This window comes from Aulonocara stuartgranti (assembly GCF_965226115.1).
Source record: "Aulonocara stuartgranti genome assembly, chromosome: 14".
In the NCBI taxonomy this organism is placed as follows: domain Eukaryota; kingdom Metazoa; phylum Chordata; class Actinopteri; order Cichliformes; family Cichlidae; genus Aulonocara; species Aulonocara stuartgranti.
The window spans coordinates 5,266,516-5,287,663 of record NC_138950.1 but is presented as its reverse complement, the minus strand read 5'-3'; the positions used below and the strand labels follow the sequence as shown (position 1 = coordinate 5,287,663).

General features: G+C 42.8%; 1 protein-coding gene and 1 long non-coding RNA gene across 6 annotated transcripts; one reads left to right on the top strand and one right to left on the bottom strand.

Annotated features, from left to right (window-relative positions):
* Positions 1-75: 75 nt before the first annotated feature.
* On the bottom strand, positions 76-15,875 carry LOC309687121 (cdc42 effector protein 3). 4 transcript variants are annotated; one of them, XM_082501839.1, is made up of 2 exons: positions 15,152-15,875; positions 76-3,248 (listed from the first exon to the last, which is right to left on the bottom strand). In XM_082501839.1, the coding sequence occupies exon 2, from the start codon at positions 2,774-2,776 to the stop codon at positions 1,868-1,870; it is 909 nt and encodes a 302-aa protein (XP_082357965.1). In that variant the 5' UTR covers positions 2,777-3,248; positions 15,152-15,875; the 3' UTR covers positions 76-1,867. The 4 variants fall into 4 exon arrangements, with proteins under 4 accessions (XP_082357965.1, XP_082357962.1, XP_082357963.1 ...); XM_082501836.1 differs by lacking the exon at positions 15,152-15,875 and adding an exon at positions 12,231-12,424; XM_082501837.1 differs by lacking the exon at positions 15,152-15,875 and adding an exon at positions 12,235-12,424.
* LOC309687122 lies at positions 12,971-16,744 on the top strand. 2 transcript variants are annotated; one of them, XR_014270638.1, is made up of 2 exons: positions 12,971-13,268; positions 15,871-16,744. It is a non-coding gene; the product is annotated as an uncharacterized lncRNA (long non-coding RNA). The 2 variants fall into 2 exon arrangements; XR_014270639.1 differs by having other exon boundaries at positions 12,971-13,300.
* Positions 16,745-21,148: the final 4,404 nt, after the last annotated feature.

The window sequence follows — 21,148 nt, the reverse complement described above, 5'->3', positions numbered from 1 at the left end:
GAAAAACACCCATAAAGTATGCCTACTAGTGTTAATGTCTGTAAAGTGTGTGTCTGCAAAGAAGCAACCGCAAAGTTTTTGCAGTAGGAAACATTTTATTCGTACATTTACAGATTAATTATACATCATAGATGACATTTGAATAATAGGCTACTGTGAACATGCAGACAGTGAACGTCAGGGAGGCAGAGAGTGAGCCACAGCATGTATAAAGACATATCTCAAAACTCAAAGCAGCACCTTTTCTTATTCTTACCCTTAAAGCTTTTAAACAACACCAACATTAAGCATACCCAGCTTCTCTCTGATGATATATTAAAAAAAACAACAACAAAAAAAAAAAAACCACAAGGTTAAACCTGCCAGTGAAATGTTGATTAAATGGGATACAATCATATTAGAGGATGACAGTAAAGTCAGCAGCAGCAGAGTTGATGTAAAAGAGTGGAGATGTCAACATTTCATCCCCAAATCACACCTTAGAAAGCAAAGATGAAGAATTTAACCTGCAGCATTAAACTAGTAGTATTAGCAGTTTGTAGCTTAGTCTATGTATGCAATGTTAACTCTGCTGCATAAATACACATTTATCCTGAAAGAATTAATAGCTGTGCAGCTGGAGATTCCTCCTGTTTTCCCAGGCCGATCTGGAGACAAATATATTTGACTCTGCAGAGAAGTGAGCAGGAAATCCTCAGTGAGAGTCAGATTAACAGGCAATACAGATTAAAGGGAGCAGTGGTGATGTTACTGCAACTGTGCTGGTTAACTTGGAGCAGGGCTGCCAACTTTCTGCTCTCAGTTGGGGTGAGATGAGGGCGGCGATGTTTATGTGGGACAATTAAACACACAAAAATGATGCATGTCACAGGTGAAGGACAGCCTGCATTTCCTCTGATAACTTGTTCGTTTTGCACACTTCTCTATCCCACGCTCTCAGCTGGGATGTACTTGTGGATCAGCGCAGCTGTTTTACTTTTCTATACTAGGTCCATTAAAAATGTGGGAAGCTGTCTCAGAATGTGGGACAGTTTTAAAAGACGATAATCTTTTTTGTGTCATTTTTGGATGCCTCCTCACTTTAAATAACCCAGAAAGAGGAGCAGCGACGTATTTTAGGTAATTTTCAGGATAAATCTGCCAAATTTGTTTTGCTGGTAAAAATTCTAAACGCCTCTTTGCTTATTTTATTGGTTAAATTAATGATTAAAGATGTCGTCCTCCTATACAGCCTGCTGTTACGGTAAACATCCATAAACACTGTAAGTTGAAAAGTTTTTTTGAAAAGCTTTGTTGCAGGGTTAATTAATAGTTCTAAATAACTAATACAGTTAGCTCTGTTGGACTGTTTGGTTAAATATGTGCAGCTGTTTCGCTGTGGGGACTCCCACATGTATCCTTGTGAAGCTGCAGGTATTTAATACACTCACAGGAAAGACTTCCCCCATCAGCTGAAAGCAACAGGATGCTTATGGACCTGTTTTGGTTCTAAAATGGGCAGAAAACACCTGCCCAAAAATAGATGCAAATGGGTGTATTTGTTTTAAATAAAGGAGGGTCTGCAGGTTTGTTTGGACACCGTGAGAATGATGGTGTGCATGTAACCGTTGGCAACCCCGTGTTATAGTTTAAATGTCTATGTGCATGAGGTTCAGCTTTGAAGGCTCGAGCAGCAACGTCCTGCATTTCAAGCTTCTTGAAGTCTTTTATCACCTTCAGACTCGGCTCTCAGGAGTTGGTGAAAAAAAAAAAGTTCTCCTCCCTCCTCCGTCAGTCCCTCCATCTTTTGTCTCCATCAGTCTGTTCAGAGTTTTAAAGGATATATTAAACCATGTATAAATATATCTTTTTGTCTCATTAATCTCAATCACAGCTCGCAGTGGTTGTCCTCAGCTTTGTAGCGGTCCATGATGCTCAACACATCCTCCAGGATGGATGGGCCCAGATCCAGGTTCAACCCCGCAATGGAGTCAGAGCGCGACACACCAGAGGGCTTTGTGAGGCCGGCGTGGTGGAAGACGGTGCAGGGCGACTCGCTGCGTTCGCTCCGAAGATCCTCGTTGCTCAGGTAGGTGTCGGAGTCCAGGCTGAGGCCCCGGCGAACGTCCTGTGGCCCGCAGATCTCTGACATGGAGTCCTCGGAGGAGCCCTCAGAGAGGGAGCCGGAGGAGGGGACGAGTCTGCGGATGGCTGGGGAGAGGGAGATGTCACGGCAAGGCTCGGACGCCAAGCGACCCACCACGCCGTTCTCACAGAGCGACACAGTCGGGTGCTGCTGGCGCTGACCGTCTCTCTGGCTGCAGCCATTGTTCTGTTTGGGGCTAGCCGCAGGAGGCTGCTGATGGTGGTGGGAGGGACCATCCAGATGGAGGCGCGGCGGTTTGGGTGGAGCCTGTTCGTGAGCGATGAACACAGGCATGGAGATGGTGTTCTTCAGCAGGCCGCTGGACGAGTGCTGGTAATGGAAGCCGTTAAAGGCGTAGCTGTGCACGTCATCTTTCGCGGTGAGGCCCTCTCCCAAGTCTCTCTCCATGCTGTGCGAGCGGGCGTGGCCGTTCTGCGTCCGGCTCGTGGGTGGCAGCATGTCCATCTTACCCTGGAGGAAGCCCACGTCTCCAAACATGTCGCCCTCGCCTTCGGGCCCTACGTGTGCGCTGTGACGCACGTCGCCCAGCGGGGGGCTGATCATATCACCTGAGAGGACGTCCCGGAGCTTCAGCTTCTTTCCCTTCTTGGGAGTCGTTGTTTTTAGGTACATGGGCGTCTTTGCAGGCATCTTGATGTGGCGGTTGGGTTCCTCGGGCCGTTTGAGCTCCAGCAGGAGAAATTCAGCGGGAAGCAAACAGTGCTGAGTTGATAAGAAGCTCTCTTGGCTGTTTTTCCCCACTCTCAGCTCAGATATTCAGTCTGTTCTGCTTCTCCAAGCGAGTAAACAAGTATTTAGGTCGGTCAGAGTAGCGATAGCAACCCGGCGGTTGAGCCTCACACTGACATGTGACTCAGGAAGGGAGAGGAGAAAGGTCTTGATCTCAGATCAGCTCCCTCTGTCTTCCCCTCCTACGCAGAAAATCCATATCAAAGCGAACGCCGAGCCCTCGTCTCCTCAAACTCTCGTCTTTATCCTGGCTCAGGCAAAGAGCACGCAGGGGATCAAGAGTGGGATCTCTGGCTGCCTCGCCGTCTGCTGCCCGGTCGGTCCTCCAAGTTCCTCAGAAACTTCAGGAATGTGACATCAAAACACTGGAGATCTGTGAGGAGAAATCAGAGCGAAAAGGGAGTCAAAAAGCGGCTGAAAGAGATCGAGGGGGAGAGGAAAAGCAGATAGATGGGACAGAGTGAGGAATGAAGCCGGGGGGAGATTTACAAGCACTTTTTCAGAGAGCCAGAGGACACTTGAAGGAAAACACTCCAAGAATCCACAGTGTTTGCTCAGAGGGCCCTGCCTGCCCCACACTGTGTGAAAATGTGTGACTGGAGGTCCTCGGGCTGCTCTTACAGAGTCACGCATTAGTCTTGCATTCCCAAAGACCCTTCAGCCTCATCAGTGGAAACAAATTACCACACTGAAACTGTCGGTTTCAAAACACCTCGTGCCTAATCACAGCATCTCATCAGGAAATAAAGTGTCTTTCCCGAGAAAGACACAGGGAACACCCGAAGCCTCGAGCTCAGAACTCCAGTTATTTAACTGGTTAAACATGTAGAAGTGCAGGTTTTTCAGGACCACAGTTTATCCACAGCTCTTCAGTTTCCACTCTTTTACTTCAGTCATAGCAGATTAAACCTACTAACACTGAGAGTCGCCTCACCAATGGTTAGAAAACAATAAAGGGGTGAAAAAACAGGGAAATATCCGATACTGACAAAGTGTCTGAGGTGAGAATTTGTTCTATGCTCAGTAACACGCTGACATTATGCATCTGTGTTAAATTGCTTAGGAATGGAAAAAACCAGCTAGTGTGAATGGCTGAAAGAGGCCAGTAGTAAAAAGCAGTTTGTGTGTTCAGTAAGAGCAGAAAAGAGTCAAGTGCCAGTCCTTTTACTCACTGAAGTCCAGTTTTTACACCTACAGTGCTTAAAATAAATAAATAAATAAATAAATAAATAAATAAATAAATAAATAAATAAATTAGAGCATCTGTCATAAAGACAAGTACACAAATAATTTAGATATCTGTCAGAAAAAAAAAGACTGAATTTACGTTTAGATACCCAAATCTGAGCCGGCAACCTGAGAAGTGAGAAATTAATCAAGCATTCAACCGCTAAAACTAATTTATTGTTCGTGTTTGCAAAAAAACTAATTTGGTGTCTTAATTAAAAAAATGTTTTAATATTTTTTCAGTATTTTTGGTAAAAGTACATTTGAAAATTCACAGATAACAACAATTATTATAATTTAATATTAAAAATTTAAAGAGTAAATTACCATTAGACAAAAATAATAGCTAATTACCAGTTCTGTTAATTTAGGGCAGCTGAGGCATAAACCTTAGATTGGGTGATCTTAAAAAAAAACAAAAAAAACAACTGTTTTAGTTTTTGATTTTAGTTTATTTAAGGTTACTTTAATAACCCTGGAAACGGCAGTACTTCCCTTGGTAAAAGCTACACTCGCTCTCTCGCTGTCATTTTTGACACCGTCTCTGCTGCACAGAGCTGTTGCTTTTGCTTCTTCAGTGACCCAAAGACTTGCATTCAGACAAGCCTCCATCATTTAATAGGCGAATTAGAGAAAAGCTTTCCATGCATCGTTTAGAAAAACAGAAACAGCAGAACCAGTTCAGAGCCATCTGGTTGTATGTTAAAAACCAGTTGACCCACTTTTGGTCAACCTTTGGAAGAATTTGGTCTTGAATAGTTTGTTTTCTTGTATAATTTTCAGATCTTGTGAGTCAAATTGCTGCTTTATGTGCGGTCTCCGTGTTTAGAAATGAGAGAAGCACGCTCGCAATGAGCATAAAAACATTTTTCTTTAAATCGCACAGCCGTCATGTGTTTCTTGTGACTGCCCGACCCTCACTGGGTGTGTTTACTGAGAATACTTTGGATTGCTTAAACAGATCTCTTTCAACAAATAAAATCTGCCGTCTTGAGTCATATTCGTGCCTCCGTCTGAGTGAAAAAACTGTTTATCAGCAGGGTTGATTTGTGCAGCTCTGAATCGTTACTGTCCCGGTGTTAAATCTTTGTATTTCTGATGACTCTTATCAGTTCTGACTCAGTCGTGGTTATTTTTCTTTAGCTTTTTAAATACGTAATAAACATTAAAAATACCAGAGTGAGATTTTTAGCTCAGCTTCAGAGTTTCCAGCACATCACAGAGGCATCTGAAGGGGACCTGTGAATCTCACACTGGGGTCAGACTGAGGTCAGGTTAGAGTATAAAAAACATGCGGCTTGAAATTTGAAAGAGGGTCTGAAATGAGTAAACTTTGAGTTCAGTTTGAGATTGAACTGTTTGCTTCTTTTATACAAGTTGCTTCACTTCTTCAGAAATTCTCAGTCCTCCTGTGATTTTGCTCTGGGACAAACTCTCATCAGTTATCAGGATTTTATTTCCGTCTTTTGGTATTTTCCAGCTGCCCCGTCAAACGGAGTTCTTGGGAAACCGCCGGCACAAACGGGAGAACTTCAGCTTTGGTGGAGTCTTTTCGCGTTGCAACATGTATCCTGCGACACATGCAGGCCACCCAGGGGACACGCTTTAATGAGGCCTGAAGTTTCAAAACACTGCTATGTGGAAAAAAAAGATTCCTCACAGGTTACACCCTGGAATAAAAACAGTCAAACGAACAGGAGCAAACACATGCAACACAAGTGAAATTTGCTTTTCTCAAATTCAGTGAACAGAAGGAGAGGGGGAGGTTTCTTTAACCAGCATTCAGAGTGTGAAAACAGAGAGTGTGGCTCTGGGTTCAGGTTCATTTAAGACCGAGGTCAAACTTCACTGTGCTGATAAATGATTAGAAACTATGCAGCTCTCATTTATTCTTTTAATCAAACCAACTGGATGTGTTTTAATAACATTACAAGTAGTTATCCTCTCTGTCAAAACAGAGCCCACTGAGCATTGGTGGTTTTTAGATATCGGAGTGAAAAAAGAAGTGAAATCTTATTTAAAAGCTGCTAAAAACAACTGAGATACACTCCCCGGACGCTTCATTAGGTACAGCTTGCTAGTACTGGTTTTTCGTTCAGAACTGCGTTAATTCTTCATAGCACAGGTTCAACAAGGTGCTGCAAGCTTCCCTCTAAGATTTTGGTACATATTTAGTTGACAGCGTCACACAGTTACTGCAGATTTATCAGCTGCACATCCATGATGTGAATCTCCTGTTCCAGTACATCATAAAGGTGCTCGATTGGATTGAGGCCACTTGAGTAACTGTCTGAGATGATTTGAGGTGTGCGACACAGTGTGTTGTCCTGCTGGAAGCAGTTATCAGTAGATCAGCATGGCTGTAAAGAGATGGACGTGGTCAGCAGCAACACTCAGGTGGACTGAGGACTTTAAATGTTGGTACTAAGGAGCCCAAAGCGTGCCAAGAAAAGCTGACAGGAGTGCGCACTGTGGTCTTCTGCTGCCATAACACATCTCCTTCAAGGTTTGATGTGCTGCATGCTCAGTGATGCTTTTCTGCACAGCTATTTGAGTTAGTGCTGCCTTCCTGTCAGCTCAGCGCAGTCTGGTCTTCTCCTGTGACCTTTGACATAAACAAAGCATTCTTGCCTAGAAAACCGACGCTCATTTTCTCTCTTTTGGACCCTTCCCTGTAAATCCTACGGATGTTTGTGTAAGAAAATCTCAGCAGATCAGCAGCTTCTGCAACACTCAAACCAGCCCGTTTGTCACCAACAACCACACCACACTCAAAGTCACTTAAATCACCTTTCTTCCCTTTTCTGATGCTCAGTTTGACTTTTAACAGGTCGTCTTGATCATGTCGAGAGTTGCATTAATGAGCATGTGAACAGTATAAAATTAAATTGCTGTCTGTATTGAAGGATGGTGCAGGGAAACGGTCCGGGCAGTTAAATAAAGTGGCTCCAGTTAAGCAGACCTGAATCATTTGTTGTACCGTCTGTTTTAATTAGCTCAGCTCTGACACACGATGGTCTGATGAACTCAAATCTCCGGGATGAAGACACACGGCTCTCTTCTGTGATGAGCAATCGGAAGTTCAGACAGTGTCTGACGGGTGAAAACACCTCAAACCCTTCCCCCGATACTGGCAAAGACATGAAAGGGTAACTTCCCCACTTATTATTAACACTCCAGGTGTTTTCAGCCCAGTTAGCGTCAGGCCTCTATGGAGGCCTAAAGACTTTCTTAATGAGTTTATGGTTTAAATCACGAGTTTGAAGTCTCAATTAACACTATATGATATTCACTCAATATTTTGGTTTCCAGGAATTAGACCAACAAGGAAGATGAAGCAGAGTATGAGTTAGGGTGTGGCTATTTTGTGATTCACAAGTCATCATGAGCGGTTTCTCCCTCAGTTCCACCCCCAGCTGAAAAAAGTCAAAATGGTAAAAGGCTTCAAAAGCCCACTGATGGGTGACGTTACACTGGTGACATCCATGCTTCTTCATCATCATCGTCATCATCATGTTTCAGATGTCAGATCTTATCCTGCACGACAGCAATTACTGCAGGATAAACATAGTGTAGTAAAAAGTGAAATGGTTCCTCCTGAGTCGTAAGAATGTGGCTAAACTCCAACAAGACTATTTAAAGAAAAAGACACAATTGAGGTCACAGATAATCACGGGTCAATAAAAGCCGATACAGGCCTGATCTGTAACAACTACTGAAACCTCCTAAACCAACGTGGAAGTGCCAGAAACTGCAGTTCAATGAATGACCTCTTGATGTAGCCGCAGTGACGTCACCGGTAAAGTCCTCTGATGAAGCCTCAAGCTGAGGTATCCAACTTTGAAACGAGGGTCACTGCGTACTCATATCCCAACTAAGGCCAGCTATGAAACATGCTTTATCCTCCTTTGTGACTCTAATGCAGACCAACAGTGCAGTTTAACATAGTCCAAGTTCAAACACGAAACTGATGTAACGCACATAAGTTTATAGCTATTGCTAATTTTCAACAATTGTCCCTTGTTGGGCTGACAATCAAAATTTCCAAAAATAAACTTTGCCCTGCGTTCAGTATCACTTCAACCAAGCAACTGACACAACAAACTCATCGGGAAGGTGTTCACCAACGTCATAGAGCGAAGGGGACGTTTTCTATATATCAAGTCGCCCCCTGCTGGACAAGTAAATGCCAGTTTAAGGTATAAATCACCCATTTAACCTGTTTTCAGGCTCTGAGCTTGAAATTATTATCTGAATGACAAGTGGATGCATGCACTGGTGTAGGCTGCCTCTCCACTAACTCACCTCACTGAATTGCACGTCTTGAGTGGAATTTTTGGAGCATTTTGAATGATAAATAATGTGGGTTGTTATGTGGATATTGGTTCTATGAGCCCATCCAAGAAGCTCCAGTTCTGATGGGTGAAATTGAAGCCTATGATTAGGGACAAAACAAGACTTCACCATCCCATAGATGACATTATGGCATCTTTTATTGCCTATTGTACCAGATGTGATTTACACCCTCATTTCCTTCATTTCTCTCTCTGGTCCTACAACAACACTTTGCACAAACAGCTACGAGCAGCAAAGGAACCGAGCAGGGCAGCAACTCTCTCCGTCTGACAGCCAGAACATTAAGATGACATCATAAACAGCTCCGTCTAATTTGAGCCTCTGAGAGTCATAAAGAAAGCGACATTAACTTGTCAGCGCTCATTTTAACACAAAGGGGGCAAAAAAATACCAGTTATATTTATGCAGCACAAGTCCAAGCAAAGAAACACCACACCTGATGAACTAAAAAAATATATATATAATGAGACTGACCACGACTGTACAAAGACAAACAGGAATAATGGACCGGTCAGAACTGGTACAGAAGGGTGGAGGCTTCTTCAGATGCTGGAGAAACAGTTTCTCTGGATTTTTATGAGTTTTATGGTTAAATTTGACTCAAAAGGCCTGGAAAAGGAGACAAAATGCTTTATTTTTTACCCATATTTTAATGGATCTCTACGTGTCAAAGCTTTGTACGCTATTTATTTGTTATTTTCACATTTGCCAACTAAACTTTCGATAACATGGCCATCAAAACGTATTTCCAGCAGCTTCATGGTCTAACAATCCCAATATGCATCTACAATTACAACACCTCAGGAACAGCTGAGAGCAGCAAACAAACTGCTGGGCCTCTCTTTTTGCTGGGCTTTTTACTCTGGCAAAAATACTGTGACAGAAAAAGTCATGTTTGTCCACTCACTCTCAACGAGTTATTCCAGTTAATTCATGAAATAAAACGTGTAAGATGCTTTTAAAAAAAAATAGTATCAGATATAACTCAATTTCTAACTAACAGGCTTCATTATTAGTTTTGTGGGATGGGCATGGCTGGCTGGCCTCCTTTCTGAGTGACTGCTTTTATCCGGTGATGAAATAATGGGGGAGGTTTCTTCTGGGATGAAAACAGAGCCTGAAGGTTCAGTAACTAGTCTGATTAGTTAGAAAATGATATGAATCATATTCTATTCCGTCACAGTCATCTTGACGTAATTGAAGTGTTTTTGGCAAAGTGCTCCCCACCACCATCATCAAAACACCGAATGAGGAAGAATGGCACTCCTTTTCTCCTCTGGAAAATCATGCCTCAAAGTAATCAAGCTGTTCTGGCCCTGACTTTTCTTTCCTTTTATTTTAATTTGTCACCCATTTGTAGGAGAAAACGTGGTCATATTCCTGCAGCGAAGGCAGTTTTGTGTAGAAGGAGTCGCAGAGCTACAAACTTCGCTTGCATCTAAGTGACAGAGAGGAGACTGTTGTGTAATGTTATTAGTGAGGAAATTCAATCACTGAAGTCATCACCATCACACAGAGAGACGCTCACACTGATGGCTGGGACAGACTTGAATTACTTAATACAAGATCACAAGGAGTGCAATTAATTATGCAGCCAGTTCCCAAAAGATCAGACAACCAATCACAGCGCTTCTCATTTTTTAGTAGATCTCTCTAAAACCAATTTCTTATCCCTGGCTTTTACCACACACACACACACACACACACAAGACAGGTATTCCTGTCTTGTGGGGACATCTAATGCTTTCCCTAGCCCCTTACCCTAACCATGAAAAATGAATGGCTAACCCTCACCCTAAACCTGACTGTAACCCTGTCACCAAAAGGACATTTTGAGTCTCAAAATGCCTTCAAACTGGTGGGCACCAGGATTTTGGGCCCCACAAGTAGTAAACTTTCAATTTTTGGTACCCACAAAGATATGAATACACGAATACACGCTTATACACACGTACCCCTACTGGGAGCTTTGTAGTGTCGATGAAGCGTGACTCCAATGTTTGTTGTCCTTGAGCTCAAGCGTGGGTTCCCAGCGCAATTCTGTCTCAACCACAACGTCAACATAAAACTGACTGACCTCTGAGCCTCACTGCGACACACCGAGGTGGGCATCACATACATGTGTACTCCTATTCGCCCTATCAGCCTAAATACGAACGGAGGGAGAAACTCTCAGACGGCTGGTTGGGATTTCTTTGCATCACCTTTCCTGGAAGCTGGAATTTGGGCCACTGCTGATGATGCAATCAACCACAGAGGAGGCCGAACTAACATCTGTTTCTGCTCTCAGGCCCAGTTTGTTTAAAGTCTCTCCACCAAAACGGACCGGAGCCACCCATGAGTCCTGTCATCTCCTGGGACAAACACGTACTACACGCCTGAACGCGCGACTCTGCGGCTGCTTTCATTGTTGTTATTCTCCGCAGAGTGGCGCGTAATTGCGCTCAGCAGGCGACTGTTGACAAAAGCTTTTATTTTCTCCTCCATTAATCCGTTTATTTTTGCCATAAAAGCAAAGCTTACTCCGTCTGTTATCTGGCTGTTTTCCCACAAGGTGGTTTCACGCTAATGCAGTTTGTGTCTGAGAGTTAATGGTGACTAATTTTCCATCTCGTGCCGTGGGTGTACATCCAGCCTGCTTCTCCTTGGCTGATAACTCACAGCGATTATTGCTAAGTACAGTAAAGCAGACTTCATGTGAAACCCCAGGTGACGCAATGTGCGCTGTAACGAGTCTTTAATGTTGAACAAACCCTTTTTTCTGGCTTTAGGTTTAACGTTACTGTTCCTCCCCCACCCGCTCATAAATGTCTGGAGGATAATAATCAAAAATATTCTATTTTTCTATTCTATTCTAAAATGCTGCCAAACTGAATGAAGGCGAACTCTAGTTAACTTCCCCTCTCTCCCTCCGTGCGCGTTATGTAACTGCAGCCTCTCAGATCATCCCATGTCCTCCTGAAGCCTTCCTGCAGCTGACTGATTGGTACCATTGGAGCAAATCGACACATGCAGCCACAGATACAGGTCCAGTCAGCTCTGACTGACCCACGAGGCTTTTGTTTTCAAGTATTAATAAACTTTAGCCGATATACATACATATTTTTTACAAAAACAAAACATCAGACTCTTACAGCGAGTGTCTCCTGGCTGTGACCTCCACTCTTGGGTAGTAGTTTGCTCCTGAAGCAGCACATGTAGCAGTGACGTGCTATAAAATAGAGTAATATGTCAGCCTCCCCCGTCTGGGGGGGGGGGGGGGATGTCTAAGGCGCTTCTTCTGCAACACTTAATCTTCTTAGAAATTAGATCATCACGAGCCCAGATGGGGAGCGATTGTCCAACATCGCCTATTCTGTCACTGCGCGGTGAGTCAGAGTTGACTGGTGGATGAAATAAGAGTCTGGCTGTATTGTGTCCCCAGAAAAAAAGTATTTTAGAAATTAAATTCATTAAACACGCATAGCTTTACGTTGTTTATGACGTCAGAAGTCGGGGACACGTGCTGAAACCTTTATTTTTAAACACTGCGTTCCTTCAGATTTGTCTGCTCGTTGAGCCAAACTGCGCAGGCAGCGCACGCTGAAACTAAAGGGAGTGCCTCTCAGAAAACACACACACACATGTTCATAAATAAAATCACACACTGCTTCATTCTTCTTATTTTTGTTACACAAAACTACAAATCTCCTCAAAGTGTAATCTATGACCACAAATCAACAGCTGACCACACAAAAAAAAGATAAAATAAAGTGATTTATCTGATATGTACCTACAGTTCCGTCATTCTCCGGGAAATAAACCCACTCTTCTAGTTTGGTTGTAAAATCCACCGACGCAGGGCTGAGGTGCAGGGCAGGTAAACCTCTTAGTGACGGCTGATTACTGTCTCTTGAGCGCTCTGAGCGGAGAAAGTAAACTGGTCACCTCTTCTTCCCTTACAGGAGTCAAGTCTGCAGCACTGAGCAGGGAATGCTTCCGGTCATGAATTTCAAAATAAGGTAATCCTCCTCTAAAGCAGCGGTCCCCAACCCCCGGGCCTCGGACCGGTACCGGTCCGTGAGTAGTTTGGTACCGGGCCGCGAGAGTTGAGGCTCAGGTGTAAAATGTATGGTTTTCAGGGTTTTTATCGGTTTTCAGCGTTATTTTGTTATCGTTTTTATTGTTAACTCTGTTTTCCTAGGTCTTTTCATGTGTGTTATGAATAAATCTTTTTTTCGATACTGGTTCTAGTTTTATTTAGTTGTATTTATCCGAGACACCTTAAAGGCCGGTCCGTGAAAATATTGTCGGGCATAAACCGGTCCGTGGCGCAAAAAAAGGTTGGGGACCGCTGCTCTAAAGCGCTGTCGCATTTTGTATCACCCACCACCCTTGGACTCAGTGGGGACACTAAATAAATAAATAAATAAAAAGAACTAAGGCAGTATAAAATAACCTTAAACGTGATATTTAATCTTGAACATTTTTTGAAATAAGTTACTTGTTTTATAAAATATAAATATAAAAATAGCCCTGTCTTTGAGAATCACTTTGATAATGAACCCATTTAACGCCTTTTAATCAACACAGAACTCATTTTGGCAAAAACGAGTGTGGGCTTTTATTTTTTAAAGGTAAAGATTAGCTTCCGGTGGCACTGAAGGCGCAGACGCCGTGATTAATAAACTGTTACATGAGCACGTGGGACTGAAACCACCGGAACTTCTCAGATAACACACGAGCGACAGTGTTAATCATACAAATGACCGTGAAAGAGCAGCGAAGCCGCCGAGACACTGAGGCGATGAAACACCTCTTTGATCTACAGGTGCGAAACCATAAAAGGTCACAGGTCACATGGTGAGAATTAGCCTACTATCAGGACGTAGATCCCAGTTTATGACTTCTTTACTGCAGAATGAACTCGTTCATATTTAATTGATCAGTAATTAAATCATCCCCACTCACCCAGAGTGAAACTGAGCAGTTTACTGACCATCTGTTCACTTTAACCAGCCAATTACAGAGCTCTCTTACTGTTGATCTCCTGATGTGACAGACTGTGTGGAGGTGATGAGGGTACTGCTCTTTAATTTGATTAGCAGCAGGCGCGAAACCACAGACCTGCTGCTTTGCAGTCAGCAGCCAGCCTGATGCAGAGTGATTCAGAAAACAGAGCAGGTCTCTCGGATGCCTCACCAGACTTTGTTTAGTGTTCATAAAGAAAAATATGGTGAGACGTTTGGAGAGCTGTGAGCTGCATTCAAAATCTCAGCAATTCACCCTGCAGTTTCTTTTTTTTTTTTTTAGTTGAGCACAGAAGATAAATGCTGTCTGTATTAATCTGTTTAGACATCATCGTGCTGTTAGGTTGGGAAATATATCTGACTCAAGGAATGCGACTCACTTAAAAATATCACGACAGAAAAACATTTTGCTTCTGCTCAACTTGGTTCTGTAGTATATGAAGTTATCACAGAGTTTTTGTGTACGTGACTTCATATACCGACGGCTAACGGTTATGTTAATGTCATATATCCTTCTGTTGTATCTAGGTCAGTGAAATAAACATTTATCCTGTTGTCTCCACAGAGCTATAAAGTCTCAGCATTACAGGGAATAATTATGCATTTTAATTGGCCTTCAGTTTATTTTACTGCTGGAGCACAAAATTTGGAGGCACAGTCTGGTGCTCCCAACAGCATTGGTGCTGGGCATAATTGCTGCAAAGTAATGAGGACTCAACAAATGGAGAATGCAGACGTTTGCTGTTCGCAGGTCAGATTGCAGACACATCTTGTTTACAGCTCCTGAAGGACGCCTGCAAGGCAAATTAAACCCATTCCCTCTGTGCTCATCCACTCGAGTGTGCTTTGAGCCCTTCTGCAAAGAAACGCTGGCGTCTTTTCCGCTGAAGCAGCATCACACAATAAAACTGCACACGTGCAGAACAACCTCCAAAGCACGGGAGATGTTACTTTGGGGATTTGAGGTTTCATTGTGTGCGTTTCTGGAAGCGCTTCATCTTCTTCTGTGACACACAGGGAAGCAAAAAGGGTCCCAGAAGTTCAGCAGCGGTTAAATCTCAAAGTTTTCGGTGGAATTCCTCAAAGCGAGACCAAAACGACTCTAGCTTTATCTCGCTTGCCCACTGTATTACTCTCACTCGCTATCTGCAAGTGTTTGAAGGCGTGTGGAATGTGTAAACTAGATAAGCAACGAATTACACAAGATGTGGTTAGATCACTGAATCGCAAACACACACAGATTTATGACATCACCTAAGTAATTCAAGATGTAATCAGGGCAGTATGGGGTGGGTCCATCTGCAGATCCATGAGACCACTATCATTTGGCTCTCCCTGACACACACATACAAATGCACAGGCCGCCAGGCCCCCCAGGTGCTGCCCCATGCAGAGACCCCCTGAGAGGTTGGTGTTTCTCCACTTCTTAAACACAAAGTCGGGGGTGGAGGTTTGTGTTTGCATTCAATAACAGAGCTTAACCCCAAAGCAAGGACGAGTGTGAGGTCTGTTTAAGTTATTCATGTGAGAACAAAAACAAGAAGGCTATTAAATTAAATCTAAAACTATGAATTGCTTTCATATGAAGCGTTCTGCTTTGTTTTTTGCCTGCAGTTCGTTAAGAGAGGGAAGAGAAACAAGAAGCAGAATTGCAGGAAGAAGGAAAAAGGTTGCATTTCCTCACGCTCTGGAACATGGCACCACGTTGGTCCTGGAAGGCGATGCTGGCAGGCAGGAGCACAGTCAGGGCCAGCCTGTCCTCTCTTATTGTTGGTTATTATGCAAGAGGCTAACTCAGCCAGGTGGAATTAATCTGTCCCCACGAGACACAGATTTCACAATAAAAGACCTGAGATTAAGTTCCAGTGTCGAGTCATCTCAAGACTCACTTCCCAGGAAGATTACTTTCTGTTACACACAATTAAACCTCCATAAAACTCATTTAAATGTAGATTCTGATCATTTAGTATAAATAATACATATCTGCTGAAGTTACACAATATTTTTAGTCTACAGTATAAAATTTAGCTCCCATGGTTAGTTTCAAGTTCATTATTTAAGATTTGTATTGATGTGAAATGAACAGTGCTACTTAACATCTGCTCATTTATTCTTGTCCTATTAGCGCTTGAGTCAGTGTGTCTTTTTTATCTGTATTAGCTTCCTGAAGTACTTCAGATAAACCCAGAAAGCCATAAATCTCAAAAATGCTGTAGCCTCACTGGTCTTAACCCACACAGTCCAGCATGCAGCCCTGCAGTGGCTCTTGGTGAGCGTAGGCGTGTACTTCCATTTCCGAGCAGCGAGAGTCACGAACAACATACAACGGAGACACAAAGTGACCTCATAGGCAGGAATTCTGGGAATCTGTGAGTAAATGAGCCTCCATGTGTTTCCATTTAGTTTGCAGTGATTGAAGCAAACTGCTGCTCCTCAGGGGTGATTGGCCGAAGGAAGAGGGAGAAAAAGAGGAAAATGAATCCTGGAAAACAGACGAGGAAAGGCAAAGAGAAGAGGAAGAAAGACACCAGCTTTGAAATGAGGTAAAGGAAGTTAGTAATACTGACTTGGTTGGAAGTTAGAGGAGTCAATTTCAGATTATATTTACAAATTTCTTTGGAAATTTTATCAAGCCTTAATAATTTAACGGTAATCTAAAAGATCAAACTGGAATTTTTAAAAGAAAAACACAAGTACACATTCATAAACACAAACACGAGAGACATAAACAAGCCCTCTGAGTTTCAGCAGTGAGTTTCGGCCCTTGACAAAGATACATCCACTGTGAGGACCTGCAGACTGGCCATTTCACGTCTCTTTGCACGTGTTTCTGATTGTTTTGTGGATTTTCACTGCCTTTGTGGTCCTGTGTCTCTGGGTAAGGTGAGAGAAAATATCTCAGAAACTACAGGGTTTGAGATTTAATATAAACAGTCATGTTCCTGATTAATCCTATGAAATATTTTGTTCCTCTAGCTCCAAACGCAGGACAGAATTTGCATTTATGTTGCATTTATTAGGTCAAAAACCACTTTACAGCCACCTGGGTAACATCTATAACACTCGAAGCATTTAATGATGCTGGTTTCTCTTTATTACAATTCAATTCTTTCTTATATTCTTCCTGGCAACAACAACAATGCCTGTGGTTATTAACCCTGTATCACCAAGTCTATCATCTTTGATGCACAAGCTTTTGAGACCTCTACATCATTCATGCATAAAATACTGGATGTAACAAAAATGATACAAATTAAAACTGATATCTGCAAATTGATATTTTGTTTCTTTTTTACTTTTAATTTGTCTGAAGGTTCACAGTTAAACTTGATTTTAAAAATCAATACACGCTAGTTTACACCCAGCGTCACGGGTGGATGGACAGCATCTGTTACGAACCATCATATCACAGTAAATGTAAGTCTGGTTTTTGCAGCGAATCGGTCATCGCATGTAAAACAAAACAATACTGGAAAAACTGGATGCTTTAAAATGTGTTTAGTACAACCAAATGCTGACACGAGGGCTGGATGTGAGGTCACTGCCTGCTCATCATGTAGTGACTTGTATCCACTTAGAGTATAAAATAAGCCTGTGGATAAACTACTATAAATATTTAAATCAACCTAATCTATCTGTTGTTGCAACACAGGCAGCCCCTTTGATAAATTATCTTGAACATCCTCAGACTGAAGACATAAAATATCAGAGAACAAGTAAATTCAGCAGTGAACAGTGCACCGCTCCTTTAAAAATAACCACATGGATCAAATTAGCCAGATAAAATCAGCTGGCGTGGCTTTGAACTGTGGGGAGTTAAGTTAAAGTGCTTCATGTGCCACTGGGCTTCCCTGCAGATTGACACTGTAAATGTCACGCCATTTTTCCAGCTGGGTTTCCCAGAGAGTCGCCCGGCGGTGGAAACCAAAACAATGAATGATGTAAGAGGACTGAGGGCATGAAAACACAGGACACCGTAAATGTGTCACTGTGGCCTTAAAATATTCAGCTGTTAACATAAATGCTTGACAGAGACGTGCACGCTTACACAAATACATACGTTCACCTCGACAACTGCAGTGTGTCGTTGCATTAGACATAAACCTTGCTCCTCCAGCCTCTTCAGCCTCCTTCCTTTCCCACAATGCTCTCCTCTTCTTTGGTCTCCCTGCGTTCCTCCCTCTCTCCCTGCACTCCTTCCTCTTTTCCCCCTCCTCTTCTCTGTCAAGGCTCAGAGGTCATGTGGAGGGTCAGAGCCCCCGCCCTCCTGGAACAAACACACCGAAATAAATAGCAGCAGAGAAAGAGAGGAAGGGAAGCGGCCGGATGATTGCTTTTCTACTTATCGCTGTGCCTGAATGAAGCAGGGAAACAGGCTGTACGTATGCGTCCAGAAATTCATTTTGAAATCTCGAAGGTGAGGACGTGTAGCATGGTGCTCACTTCCTCACAGGGGTGTTTCAGGGTCGAAGTGCAATTCAGATGAGCTGGCAGAAGAAAGCTTGCCCGCTAGTGTCAACACACTTTTCAAAATACTAGAAGTGCACTCAACAAAACTGGAGGTGTGTTGGTACAATCAAACACACAAAAGTCCTATTATTTCATTTTTATTCATATATATCGCCAAATCACAACAACAGTCACCTCGAAATGCTTTATGGTAAGATAAGATAAGATAAGAGGGTTCGAGTCTGACCTGCGGCCCCTTGCTGCATGTCTTCCCCTCTCTCTCTGCCCTCGCTTTCCTGTCCTTTCTCCACTGTATCTGTCAAAGAGAAACCCCCAACAACCACTGATAACCAAGCATTTGGTGACAGTGGGAAGGAAAAACTCTTTTAACAGGAAGGAAACCTCCAGCAGAACCAGGCTCAGGGAGGCATGCGTTTAATTACATTAAAGGAACAAACACCACAAAGACGGCTGATAGACACAGTTCAGATTTTAAAATGAGTTTATGCTTGAGCTTATCACACTGGCACTCAGGGGTTAAAAGTGACATCACAGCTGACACGTGCGGCCGTTTTGCCTCATGCACCTCGATCATCAAGACAGTTGTTGCTGTTTTTCCTAAACCAGCACTGATGCTGTTTTTTCTGAGTTGCAATCATGAGGCGTATGCTGCAGTAAGTCTGGTTCTGAGGTGCCATTAAAATCGTTTATGGGGCTGCGGTGACATCACAGTTTATGTGAGCGTTCACCAGTATCAGCCATATTCGCTGTTTGCCTTGCGGCCTAGATGGCGCTCTCCTGTAGGCACTATTTACTAATCACTACACCTGAAGCACTCATCAAAGCAGACTAATGCATGGGTTCAAGCCTTAATGTAAATTAAATAAGTGAGTTATATAGTTAAAAAAATCTCCCATTCACTAGAGACCAAAACTGCAGTTGTTTATTTCTGGGATTTTTACCATTACGGAGTTTTGGAGTCAGCCTTATGTGGCCATTAGAGGAACTGGAATTCTGAAGTAGCCTCATTTTTTACAGAACTTACAGATTTTCAATCTATCGATGCAAAAAAACTTTCCAGCTTTCCAGCTTCCAAGTTTTCTCATCTAACATTCGGCTGAAAAATAAATAGGTGGATTTCCCAAAATATCAAACATTTCCTTTGAGGTTCAGTTCAAGGGTTAAGGTCAATTAGTTTCATGTTAGCGGCAGGTTCAGGGGCTATATGAAGAGTAGTCGAGTTTACAGTCCAAACACGTGTGTTTATATGCGAGTGATTGACAGACAGCATAAACCTGGGAACCTCAATAGTTGAAATACAAGACAAACAAACATCCAGCATGCTTTGTTGGTCCTGGAACGTTTCCAGGGCAGCTAAGGTGTGTGTTTGTGTGTGAAGCGTAGGAAAAGCAGAGGAAGCTTTAAAACAGTCACCAATGTTTATCTTGTAAAACATCAGGCCTGAGAAGCAACCGGTGCTTATGTGCATGTGCTAAATCCAGCGTATGTGTGTGCATGCCTGTGTGTGTTTGTGTCATTTGGATTAAGAAGTGTGTATCTCCATTCTTAAGAAACATCCAACAGAGGCGAGTCCAAAGTCCGGTGCCAATGTTTACTGCACTGTCTGTTTAAGTGTGTGTTTGTATGTGTGTATTTCTGCGTGCGTGAGCGCGGTTCTGGGAACACGCCAGCTGTGGATAGCTACTTTTAAATTTGGCCTGTGGACTGGTTCAGTTTGCTCCACAACAGGAAGTTGAGATGTTGATGTTGGGAGTCTCTGGGAACGGAGGCCTCGTGCAACACTACAAGCTGTGCCGACGTCATCTGAAACGATTCCCCGGAGTTTAATAAAAGTCGGTGAGCTGCAGCTCCGTTTGAGGAATGTGTGTTCAAGCCTCTGAAATGTGTTCACGTAGCTTTGGCAGCTTTCTGAATGGCAGGTCGTGCTGTCATCTTCATTTAAAAAATATTTTAATTGGTTCGTTTTCCTGCTCTTACCAGCAAACTTAGCTGAAGATGATTGTGTTAAATGGTTTAGGGTCATTCAAAGCTACTGTGTGTATTTTCCATCGGCATGCTGCGGCATGCTTTAACAACGCCGAGGCATTCTTTGCTCAGGCGATATCGTCCTGATCGTGCAATCAGACAAACTAGAGTCATGAACACTTGGGTGAAAAAAAATAACATCAGCTACCCGCTTTATATTCCAGTCAGACACATGGGACATTTTTCACAAATGTAATTTAAGATTTTAATGTAATAATTACTACAAATAAATCTTAAGCAGATGAGAATCATTGATATTTCTATGTTTTGGGTCTTAAAATGATTTAATGAACCTCTAGGCTTGAAAAATAAGGCCAGCGTGGAAGGGCCAAAAACAGCACTTCCTCTTTGAGGCTGACTTCCAACGTGTGATGACGCCCATGTTGAAATACTACTATACAGCTGAAATAAATTTGTTTATATTCTGGTGGAAAATTTGTTTCTTCCTTCATAAAAACTGTGCAGTGCAAATATTTTTATAACTCATCCAGGCTGTCAAGTGACAAGTGTTTTGATCCAAGAAGGCGTAGTTCTCTGCTGATTAACAGAGGTGTGTATCTGTGCATCCATCTGTGGAGGGCTGCTTGCTAATCAAGTTCGCTAGCGTTACCTGTTAGCTTCACACGCCACCCTTTTGTCCAAAAATGGCACCTTCGACTTCCATTAACTAACACCGTAGCAGCAAAAACACAAACACTGAGTCTAAAACCAATGGTGACGTCACCGTGGCGATAGCCATCTTACATATACAGTCGGTAAGTGGGTGTATTTATTTACGAGCTTTTTCTCCTTCAGTGATTCACACGTATACGGCAACTATATACAGCCTAGACCTGCTGAAGTCTGCTCCATCCATACTTTGGCTTCCCTCACCTCCATGCGAGGGTCAAACCATCATACCTGTGATTTGACAAAGCATTCATCATCCTGAGCCACAGCAACCCGACCATTTTCAGGTGAATGTTTCTTTTGCTCATTAAGCCACTCAACACTGATCTATGAATCATTTAAGGATCAAAAAAGACACCTAACATAAAGAACCAATTTTAAACTGTATCTTTAGACACTTTGTTACTTTGTCATGAAAACATTTGTTCCATTTCCTCCTGCTGAATCCATGAAAATGCCACCGATAACAGGTCGGCAGGTATAAAATTCTGTTTTTGTACTGACGGGGTGATTTACT